The sequence below is a fragment of the Schistocerca nitens genome, chromosome 9 (assembly GCF_023898315.1).
Source record: "Schistocerca nitens isolate TAMUIC-IGC-003100 chromosome 9, iqSchNite1.1, whole genome shotgun sequence".
NCBI lineage: Eukaryota > Metazoa > Arthropoda > Insecta > Orthoptera > Acrididae > Schistocerca > Schistocerca nitens.
The window spans coordinates 161,561,757-161,574,160 of NC_064622.1; the positions used below are offsets into that span (position 1 = coordinate 161,561,757).

The 12,404-nt window shown below is 41.9% G+C and overlaps 1 protein-coding gene across 1 annotated transcript in view; it reads left to right on the forward strand.

Moving 5' to 3' along the window:
- Nucleotides 1–12,404, forward strand: part of LOC126204077 (zinc finger protein SNAI2) — a 71,413-nt gene that overhangs the window by 44,628 nt on the left and 14,381 nt on the right. Inside the window, exon 4 of the mRNA XM_049938497.1 lies at nt 1,654–1,793. Within this exon, the coding sequence (XP_049794454.1) occupies nt 1,654–1,793 (140 nt within the window). The remainder of the gene's footprint in view (nt 1–1,653; nt 1,794–12,404) is intronic.

Below are 12,404 nucleotides of genomic sequence, written 5' to 3' on the forward strand. Positions count from 1 at the left end.
CCTGATAACATTAATTCCTAAAACATTAAAGAAAAGCATCGATACATTCACCGTTATAATCTACACCTAAAATCATTGGTGTGAATCATTCATACAACTGCTGTTGCCTGATAACTGATCGCAATAACTCGTGAAACGGTACACGTTTCGCTGTACACCCGCGTGCCCACGTGGTTTGTGGAGACACAATGTCTAGGCATCGTGGCCAAGTTGCAACAATATCACATCACACAATCATGAACAGTTAACATTCTTTAACACAAACATGAGACCGGGCAGTTAGTGATGACGGTAGCCCAACAAACTCTAATGTTCAACCACGTGGTTGGCTCCCCACGGACGAAAGACACATAAAGCAAGGCAAATTTATGAGAAGGCAAAGCTATTAATACTTAGAAAAATAAAAGTCTATACAGGCACAGCTGAAGGCAAACAGACATTCATACAGAAGCGAGTGCTCACTTCTTATCGACATCTTCGTGTGGCGCTCTTCCGGCGGATCCAAGTCTGCTATAGAAATTTACTAAAAGAAAAATCTGCCAAAGTTTGCTGCGACAAGGCCAAGCAATCTTTCAGAGTTGAAAAGCGAGACCAAAAGCTAACAGCTCTCCCCTCGCCAGGTAAAAGCGCCACGCGGTCAGTCTAACTCACCTTTCTTCGACTGGACGCTTCCCGTACCGGCGACAGACTGCCTCCCTTTTTCTTCTCCAGCCTCTTCTACGCTCCTCGTGGCCCGGAAAACCCAAAGATTCCATTTCCGCCACCAACCTAACGCAGGTGGATTTCTCACAAGTAGCGCAAACCTACTTGACCACTACTAGAGTTGGCTATTCTGTACAACTGCTGCTGAATCTGTCCGGCCGGAGTGGCCGTGCGGTTCTAGGCGCTACAGTCTGGAGCCGAGCGACCGCTACGGTCGCAGGTTCGAATCCTGCCTCGGGCATGAGTGTGTGTGATGTCCTTAGGTTAGTTAGGTTTAATTAGTTCTAAGTTCTAGGCGACTGATGACCTCAGAAGTTAAGTCGCATAGTGCTCAGAGCCATTTTGCTGAATCTGTATGACTGTCGCAGACTTTCTGCAGCAGACTATGCCACCGTCTAGCAACGTGACACACAACCACATTCATTCAATCACACCACTATGAGAGTTACGAGAAAAGATAAACAAGGAAAAGAAAGAGAAATGCTAGTGAAAATGGGCTACCGGACTAATGAAAGGAAGCTACAGGACCCTTTCATTGCTTCCTATGACAAAGGTATTGTGGTTAGATGTTAATTATATTTCAGGTTCTCATAATTAATAGCAGGCTAATTTCATACCTATTACATTTGGTAATGGTGACTGAGCACCAGAACCAGTCATGTAAACTTTCTGTAATTTACTGCGACTATTGCTTGACTGCTGTACTGAAGTCAAATAAATTTGAAAATAGAATGAGTTATAATTACATTATTACTCTGTAATCAGCCACCAGAGACCACGGGTTCCTTATACCAGAATACTCAGAATGTGTACTCGAGAAAAGCAATGCTTTTAACGTATTCCAGCAACCTTCTACCAAAACGCCTGTATCCGTGTCATATTCCAGCACGTCACTCCTCTTGCTTCACTTGCCTGCTAGCCACATCAGGTACATAACTTGACTTTCCACAGCGAACGCGCGCTACCAGTGCGTGGAATGCGGTCTCCACTTCGAGAGCCCCAACCCGCTCAAGCTGCACCTGGCGCTGTCTTGCGGCAGCCTGCCCGTGCATGCGCTCTGGGACAGGCTGGTGGTATCTCCAGAGAAGCACGTCAGTGGGGGTAAGTCGTCACATAGTCTTACGTTAAGGCACAGCCCAGTGTAGGACACAACGCAAAGTTAATGAAAGAAAGCGTGTTCGTTCATAATACTGTTACATTTTCATGAAATAGTGGAATAATCCTGTTAAGCAGCGTTGAGTGTTGGCAAGAGTGATCCGGTTTAGTTACAACTATCAACGAAGATGCAACATGTAGTTGTTTCTCGTCAGGTATTGTAATATACTGGTGTCAAACGTATACTAAAGAAACGTACTACAAAATGATAAACCATTATTATCATAAAAAAGATACAGTCTGAGTTAAAGGACGATCAAACTGCACTATTCAGCTCTGTTCAACACCGAACTTTTCGTCTGCTATCACCAGTTAGAGAACACGTTGCAGTTTCATCTTTTCCCGTCTTTTCTCTTACTGCTCCTACCTTGGAATCACCCTGATTTCAATACTTTCCTTCAGAAAACAGTTCTTTCTGGTCTTATTCTCGTGTGTGTTGTGTATTCCAAATTCTTTTTCAACTCCTAAGATCCAGTTGTATGTTAATTTCTTGTTCCAGAGAAGCCTGAAGATAGGTTCTGTTACTTGTTTACACTAATTCTCTGTGAATGCCCAAAAAATATAATTATTTTCCTTATCGTTTCTGTATGAATATCAAGGGCTCAGATGGAAAACCAATCCTAAACAAACAAGGGAAAGCAGAAAGGTTGAAGGAGTATATAGAGGATCTATACAAACGAAATGTACTTGTGGGAAATTTTACGGAAATGGAAGAGGACGTAGATGAAGATTAGATGAGAGATATGACACTGCATGATGAATTTGACAGAGACTGAAAGATGTAAGTTGAAACAAGGCCCCGGGACTAGACAACATTTCGTTAGAGCTACTGATGGCCTTGGGAGAGCCATCCATGACAAAACTCTTCTATCCGGTGAGCAAGATGTACGAGACGGGCGAAATACCCTCAGACTTCAAGAATAATTCCAGTTCCAAAGAAAGCAAGCATTGACAGGTGCAAAAATTACCGAACTATCAGTTTAATAAGTAATGGTTGAAAAATATTAATCATTTACAGAAGAATGGAAAAAGTGGAAGAACCCGGCCTCGGGGAAGATCAGTTTGGATTCCGGAGAAATCTAGGAAAACGCGAGGCAGTACTAAAGCTACGACTTCTTATAGAATGTAGGTTAAGGAAAGGCAAACCTACGTTTATAGCAGTTGTACACTTACAGAAATCTTTTGACAACTTTGGCTGGAATACTGTATTTGAAATTCTGAAGGTAGCGGGGGCAAAATATAGGGAGCGAAACGCTACTCACGACTTGTACAGAAACCAGATGCCAATTATAAAGTTGAGGGGCATAAAGACAAGCAATGTCTGAGGAGGAAGTGATGCAGGCTCGTAGCCTATCCCGATGTTATTCAATCTGTACACTGATCAAGCAGTAAAGGAAACGAAAGAAAACTTTGGAGTAGGATTTAAGGTCCATGAAGAAGAAATAAAAACTTTGAGCTTCGCCAATGACATCGTAATTCTATCAGAGTCAGTAAGGAACTTGTAACAGAAGTAAAACGGAATGGACAGTGTCTTGAAATTAAATGAGGTGATGCTGAGGGAATTAGATTAGAAAATAAGAGAAAGTAGTAGATGAGTTTTGCTACTTGGGCAGCAAAATAACTGATGATGGCCGAAGTAGAGAGGGTGTAAAATGTAGTCTGGCAATGGCAAAAACAGCGTTGATGAAGAAAAGAAATTTGTAAACATCGAGTATAGATTTAAGTGTCGGGAAGTCTCTTCTGAAAGTATTTGTACGAAGTGTAGCCATGTATGGAAATGAAACATGGACGATAAATAGTTTAGACAAGAAGAGAACTGAAGCTTTTGAAATGTGTTGCTACAGAAGAATACTGAAGATAACACGGGTAGATCATATAACTAATGAGGAGGTATGAATGGAATTGGGAAGAAAACAAAATTTGTGGCACAACCTGACTAGAAGAAGAGATCAATTCGTAGGACACATTCCGAGACGTGTCCGCCTCGATAGCTGAATGCTCAGGGCGGCAGGATGCAATGCAAAGAGGCCCATGTTCGATTCCCGGCTGGGTTGGAGATTTTCTCCGCTCAAGGACTGGATGTTGTGTTGTCTACATCACCATATCATCCCCATCGACACGCAAGTCGCCGAAGTGGCCTCACTTCAAATGACTTGCATCACGCGACAGGTCTATCCGACGGGAGGCCCTAGCCACACGACATTTCATCTCATTCCGAGACACCAAGGGATCACCAATTTAGTACTGGAGGGAAGCGTGGGGGGTAAAAATCGTAGAGGAACACCAAGAAATGATTACGGTAAGCAGGTTCAGGATGACGTAAGTTGCAGTAGTTACTTGGAGGTGAAGAGGTTTGCACAGGTGACATGGAGTGTTGCATCGGACCAGTCTTCGGACTGAAGACCACAACAAGAACAACTCGTTTCTCTTAGTGGTTCTTTGGATGCTTTTCATGGCTTCTTCTTGATTTCTTGGATTCTGTGCATTTTATTGAATTTCAGACTCTTCACACAGTTCTCCTCTGTAATACTTTCAGTTTGTTTATTCGGCGTTTCTTCATCTTTTCGATAAGTGAAAGCTGTCCACATTTATTGTGGAATACGTCAGTTGTTTCTGTTTCAATGCAATGTTCTGTAACTGCTTTATTTGCTACAAAGGTGTCAGTTATTTCAAATAATATTTACATGCATTAAAAAGTTATTTTAAAATTGACCCAAATTTCTTAAAGTATCCTAAATTTAAAATAACATTATCAAAAATGACATTTAAATTTATATTTTAATTAGATGAGCGGTACTTTTTACACTCGCAGACATACGCAATATTAGGTTTTATGGATAACATTCTCATGATGGGTTTCGGTGTTTGTTTTTGCTCGACGTATAAGCTGAGAATCCTGTTGCACACATCACATATATATAAGGGGAGTTTAATAAGTAATGCAACACATTTTTTTTCTGAAAGCAAGTTTGTTTTATTCCGGATTCCAGTACACCAAGTTATTCCACAATCTTTTGGCTACAAAAGACTGTTTTTTAACATAATCTCCGTTCAGTGCGACGGCCTTACGCCGCCTTATTGGGAGGACGTGTATGCCCGCATGGTACCACTCTACCGTTCGACGTCAGAGCCAACGTCTTGCCGCATCAATGACCTCCCCATTGTCCACTGCTTCCCGCAAAGTGCATCCTTCGTTGGACCAAACTGATGGAGGTCAGAAGGTGCGAGATCCAGGCTGTAGGGTGAATGAGGAAGAACAGTTCGATGAAGTTTTGTGAGCGCCTGTCGGATGCGCAGACTTGTGTGAGTCCTTGTGTTGTCATGGTGAACGAGATGTTCGTTTACGTTTTTGTGGCGACGAACACGCTGAAGTCCAACAATGCAGGAGTCACAGCTGTGGGCGGCAGGTCGGCACGCGGGAGAGGTTCGCGCGGCCTTGTAGCGATGATGGCAGACGCCTAGTCCAACGACTCACCGTGCTTTTGTTTTCTGCCAGGTCTCCGTAGACATTCTACAAGCGCCTATGAATATCTGCAATGCTTTGGTTTCCAGCCAAAGGAAACTTAATGGCACCTCTCTGCTTGAAATTCACCACCGTAAGAGACGCCATTTTGAAGGCTGCGCATTACGCCGCCTTCAGTCGGAAGTTCAAAAAACTGAAACGGGAATATACCACTATGTCCCACAATAAATTCCGCATTTTTTCAATCGAAATTGGTAGAGGAAAATATGTGCAGCGCAACGTATTGAACGCCTCTCGTCTGTAGCAGCAAATGGTAAAAGTACATCCACAGCATTTTGCAGCAATTGAGGATCCTGTAGTCGGTGTCAGGATGGCTTGCTGTGGGCGAGTGATTCTCTACAGGAGATCGACGAGAGTGCAGTAAAATAAGGGAGCTCGTGGACACAAAAGGCCTTTATCGCTCAGTATTATCATTCATTGATTTGTGTAAAGGCTTCAAAATTTAAGAATTTTGTTTCAACCTTCGTTTGTACTGAGTCGTTCAAGTATTCTCTCATTATAAATTCACCAGTGTCTCTGTGCGCCGCAGCGTACGTTTCAGTACAGAAGCAGTTCAGTTCAGTTAAGCTGCTCAATCCAAGATCACGCCACTCTTCGGGCGTCTCTGCGGAGGAGTCCTCTGTCTGAGGCTAGGGACATGTGAAGACGCCTGGTTTCCGGCAAGTAGAGCTGTGGTATCATGAGATAGCCCAACTGTCCGGTGGTGACTAGACAGCACAGGTGAGAGTGAATGCGGTAGTCTGGAGCTGATCATGCAGAAGGAGAAAAAGAAGTTCTGTCGCATTCCTCTGTCACGCGGGAGCGCCACGAAGGGCGGTCGGTGTCCGAAGGCACGCTCGTTGCTTCGTACAGAAATAGGTTGAAGCACGGAAATGCCACGCATTAGAGAGTGCTTCTGTCAGTATAGATATAAAAAGTGTGAGGTCATTCACAAGAGTACTAAAACAATTCCATTAAATTATGGTTACACGATAAATATCTCAGGTTTAAATGGTGTAGATTCAACTAAATACCGATGAACTATTACTAGAAACGAATTAATGGCTCTGAGCACTATGGGACTTAACATCGGATGTCATCAGTCCCCTAGAACTTAGAACTACTTAAACCTAACTAACCTAAGGACATCACACACATCCATGCCCGAGGCAGGATTCGAACCTGCGACCGTAGCGATCACGCGGTTCAAGGCTGAAGCGCCTAGAAACAAATTAAATTGGAAGCATTACATAGGAAATATTGCAGGCAAGGGGTAAATTATAAATTTAGAAATTTGTGGTAAGTTCTTATGGGACCAAACTGCTGAGGTCATCGGTCCCTAACCTTACATACTACTTAATCTAACTTAACCCTAGGACGCCTAAAGGGAGGGGGGGGGGGGGTTCGTTGAACCCACAATTTTTTTATGTCCCTTTTGCCTAAGTAACTTTCATACTACATATTCCCTTCGAGTTATTGTTTGTTGGCTAGTTTATGAAATGTTAGTGTCAATATATTTTATACAAAATTCCTGCTTTGAAAGAAAAAAATAAATAAACTTATTATGGCTCCAACAACCTCTCCCCCCCCCCCCCCTTAGGCTTCCATGCTATAGAAAATTTCCCTTAGTAGGATTTCGTACTTCTCATCTCTACAACAATGTAAATTAGTTTCTTGTTGGTTGGTATTATTGATAATCACAACAATCGGTTTACTTTCAGAAGAAGTGATTGTTGGTGTCAGTCAGCTGTTATTTATCTTGTAAACTTGCAGTGAGTTAGTGCAGTTCCCTACCGTTCACACCCAGACTTAGAAATGACTAAAACAATACGTGACTCGTCTTTAGAAAGAGTTCTGAATGAAATTTTAGATGAAGATTCTGACTCGGGGAGTGAAATTGAATATGAGGATGGTGTTATGTGTGGTGTCACCGCCAGACACCACACTAGCTAGGTGGTAGCCTTTAAATCGGCCGCGGTCCGTTAGTATACGTCGGACCCGCGTGTCGCCACTATCAGTGATTGCAGACCGAGCGCCGCCACACGGCAGGTCTAGAGAGACTTCCTAGCACTCGTCCTAGTTGTACAACCGACTTTGCTAGCGATGGTTCACTGGCAAAATACGCTCCCATTGGCCGAGACGATAGTTAGCATAGCCTTCAGCTACGTCATTTGCTACGACCTAGCAAGGCGCCATTATTCAGCTACTATTGATATTGTAAATAATGTACAGACAAGAGCTACGTTCAACATTAATGGATTAAAGTTAAGTATTCCACCAAGTACCACCTTTTTTCTGAAGTCTAAATTCCTTGTCCTGTTCCAGACCTCACGCCAGCCTGCGTGAGCTTAACCGCGTGCCTTTCGGCTTCCTCTTACATTAGTGGGTTGGCCCTCTTGCCAATCCACAACATTATGGAGTATGATTCAGATCGGGAAAGTGATGTGGATGTTGGAAAAGATGAAGATAGCGCTCAGGCAGTGACCATCAGGTTGTTATTGTGGCCAAGTCTGGAGGAAGGTACGCAACCACACAGCCTAGAATTCCTCGGAGGAACTCTCCAGTCAAACAGGAAGCATATTCCAGACATAATGAAGAACATGTCAAATTGAGAGCTATATTCGTCAATGTTCTTGTTCACAGACCCATCAACAGGTAGGCCTCCAGTAACTTTGGTGTCCTTCATAGCAAAAACGAAACCAAGTGAAAACTTACTGATGTTGTCAACAATGCATCAAGATAAAGGCACTGCTGGAAGAGAGAAGAATAAAACCGAGATAAATGCATATTATAATTGATACCATTGATCAAATGGCGCGTATGTACACCTGCAACAGGGGAACAAAGAGATGGCCTCTATCTGTATTTTACTCTCTCATCGACATTTGTGCTATCAATGCAACCACCATACTCATCCAGCAACATCCAAGATGGAATGAAAAGAAACACAACAAACGGAAACTTTATCTTCTGCAAGCTGGGATGGAACTAGTGAAATTGCAGGTAGAAGAAAGAAGTGCCAATGCAAAAAGGTTATCTAACCAAATTGTTCAATGAATGGAGACTATTCTACAAAAGAAAATCAAAGAAGTGACAACAGAAGCACGTCAGCCTCCTGCAGGGAAAGGTCGGTGCCATATTTGTGTAAGAGAAGCTAAAACAAAGAAGCAGAAGTACAACAATCTAAGTAAACCAAAACAGTATTGTGGACAGTGTCATAAACATATGTGTAACACACATTCAGAAAAAATTGTGAAGTGTGTCTCTTGCCTTGAAGTTGAGGACTCAGAGTAGTCTATTGTATATTAACACATCTGTATTTTGTATTGTAATATGTCAATTTTTTATTCACTCAATCCAATATTTATAACAATTAACAACATTTATAAACCGATGCATTAGTTAAAATACATAAACCATTTTGAAAGATTGTAATTTTTCGTCAGTAAACTTATTTAATACCTGTGGGCACGCCGAACACCCCCTACCCCCCCCCCCCCTTAGGCATCCAAGTTAGAAAAAAAGGCTTGGGCGTCCTAGGGTTAAACTAACTTACGCTAAGGACGACACACACAACCACTTCCGAGGCAGGACTCGAACCTCCGACGGGGGGAGCCACGCGGACCGTGACAAGAAGCCTTGGAGCGCGCGGCTACCCCGCGCGGCTCAGGCTAGGGGACACATAGATTGTGTTTTATTGACAGAACACTTAGAATCTACTGCCTAGACTATGCTTCTCCACCTTCTTCTGGAGTACTGTTGTACGATTCCACATTATAACGGAGGAGTTCGAAATATTCGATGACGAGCAGCTCGTTTCGTATTATCGCGGAATAGGGAAGAGAGCATCAAGCTTAAAAGAGCTAGGGTGGCATATCATTAAAACAAAAGCCTTTTTCGCTGCGGCGAGGTCTTTTCACAAAATTCCAATCACAAACTTTGTTCTTCGAGCGTGAAAATATGTTGTTGACTTCCACCTACGTAAGGAGAAATGTTCGTCGCAAAGAGAAAAAGAGAAATCGGAGTTCGTAGCGAAAGATTTAGGTGTTTATCCTTCTCGCTTGCTATTCGAAAGTGGAAAGGTGGAGAAATATTCTGAAATTGCTTCTATGAAACCTCAGCAAAACACTCAAGTGTGAACTGCAGAGTCATGACGTTGATGTCATGTAGGTGAAATACGATGGGGTAATTATCACCCTTAAAAAATGCGATATAGAGTTTGTGATTACTTCTTTAATTCTCCTCTAAGTGGTTACCATCCAGATTTATGCATTTTCCCCAGCATTTCTTGGGTTTCAGAATGCCTTGATTATAGAAGTCTGCAGATTTTGCCTTAAGTCACTTTTCCACTTCACTAATGACGTCCTCTGTTTTGTCAAATCCTTCATTTCTGTATAGGAGCAAAAGTCACTTGTTGCGAGACGGGGAATAAGGCGTACGCTGCAATATCCCAAAGCGACATGCCCTCCTTTTGTCCACTGCGACTTGAAATGAATGGGCTAGTGCATTGCAGACCAGAAGACGAACGATAGTGGAGAACACACCGGGACGTTTCTTAATCAGAGCTTCTGTTAACTTGTCCAGAAATTTGCTGTAGTGTGATCATTTGACCCTTGGCAAGGTCATCTGCGGGTATGACTCCACAATAGTCCCAAATACTGAAAGCATGACCTTCCCAGCTGACATATGCCCTTTTGGAAGGAGAGGGTGGGAGTCGGCATGCTTACATTCCATGAGCATGGTTTCCGTTTCTGGATCTCAGTGAGAGATCCACTATTTACCCAAGGTTACCAGACTATGAAAAAAATCACCTTCATCCTGTTCCAACAGCATCAACGTCTGTCTTCAAAATGTCATGCCGTGTTTGCCTTTGGAAAGGGGTTAGCAGACGTGAAACCCACTGTGTGAACAGCGCATTTCGTAATGAATAATTTTCCAAGCACTACTACAACTAAAATGAGTTTCATTTATGATCATTTAGATGGCTGCTGGTCTATCTTCCAGGCTAAACACTCATTTTCTTCACTCTGATCACATGGTCTTTCATTGGCAGGTTACCATATCTTGACTCGTCCACCTCACAATGGTGTCGTAAGATGAGCAATCATTTCCATAAACAGCCGATATCCCATGCTCTTTTACCCTTCAAATGTCTTTATCACACTACAAGCCTGAATTTTCTCCATCTTACACCTCAGTCCACGTAAAAAATAAATAAACCCCCAATTAACTGAAATTTTCGACATGCGCTGAGGGACCAATGATAACACAGAAAATTTCATGAATACAGTATAATACAGGGATACTAATCAATATAGCATAATTCAAAAATAACATTTAACTGTGAAAAGTGTAAATAACTTACAGAAATGTATTATAAATCACTGAACGCAGTAACAGTCATCTTGGAGTCGTATAACAACATGGTGTTGTTCATGGTCTCATGAATCGAAATCCGCTACTACGGTTCACAGACAATTCAGGACTAAATATCGCAAGCCACCACATCAAAGACAAACTCTTTTTAATTGGTACTACCATCTCACCGGATCTGGCTGCGTATCACATAGGACGGTGGGTCGGGGTCAGCCAGCAGTCTCTGATGCAGCAATTGAACCAGTTCGTCAGCCTCACATTCGCAGTCCAGGTTAATCGACGAGACGTGCCAGCTTAGAATTGAATGTGCCTAGTGTTAAAAGTCGGGAGGTATTATGGAAATACCTGTCACCTAAAACCTACAAATTGGAGCGTTTGTAAACTTTGAGAAAAAGTGACAAAGAAAACGAGCTGATTATTGTGTAGAAGTGTTTAACAAAATGCAGATCGAAGATGAATTTCTTAATAAAACGTGTCCAGTGACGAAGTCACCATCCGCACATGTGGTCAAGTGAATCGGCATAACGTTCGGATATGGTGCGAGCAGAAACCGCGTCACTTAATCGAACATGTTCGGGACTTGCTTAAGGTAAATGTGTTTTGCACTGCAAACTGTAACAAGATTTGCTGAACTTTCTTTCTTTTCCGAGGCAACTGTTACTAGCATATCGTACCTGGTCATGCTTGAATATCATCTAATGTCTCAGCTACAACAGGATATGAGCAAGGAATTTATTTTGCAGCAAGATTACTAGCTACCACATTATCGACGTGAAGTTGCCGCGTGCCTCTGTAGGAATATTCCGCCTTGGATTGGGCGTGGTGGAAAATATCCTGGCGACCACGATCAGCTGATTCCCCAATGGACTTCCTTGTAAGGGGTTACATTAAAAACATGTTGGTTTTTTTTTATTTTTTTATTTGGCCTTTGAGTGCGTACTCAATTTAGCCATCGGCAACACATAGTGACAATGTACATATAATTGAATAAACAAAAACAGAAATGCATATTTACAAGAATAAAAAGCTTAACTGTTACCGTTTTGTACATAATGTTTTAAAAATTGAATTGAATTGAATTGGAAAATAATTAAAAGTGTCTTGGCTTACAATTCACACCAATTCTGAAATATCTTCATCAGCAAGACATATTTATAATTTACGTACACCATTAAAACCTACAGATTGTAACCAGTACTCTTGATGAAGTTAACTATTACTTTATATAGACGAACGTCTTTAGTACACAAAAGAGAAGAAGCTGATTGAGGAAGATGGTAGCCCACACAACATGTTTGTTCCTCCACTTGTCGACGATCTGTGACAGTGGATAACACAAGCAGTTGCCACCATACATCAAGACTTGCTACATAGGATTTGGCACGAAACTGATTACAAATGGGACATTTGTAGTGTTAAAAAATGGTAGTCACTGTGAACATTTGTAGATAAAACTTGAAGATATACTGCATTCAGTACTTGATCAAACATTTCTGTAACCTATGTATCCTTCCATAATTAAGGGTTACTTTTGTATAACTAATTTATAAACACCCTGTAATTTCCAGATGATTATTACAACTTTACGATACCCCCTAATACGTACCGGGTGATCAAAAAGTCAGTATAAATTTGAAAACTTAATAAACAACGGAATAATGTAGATAGA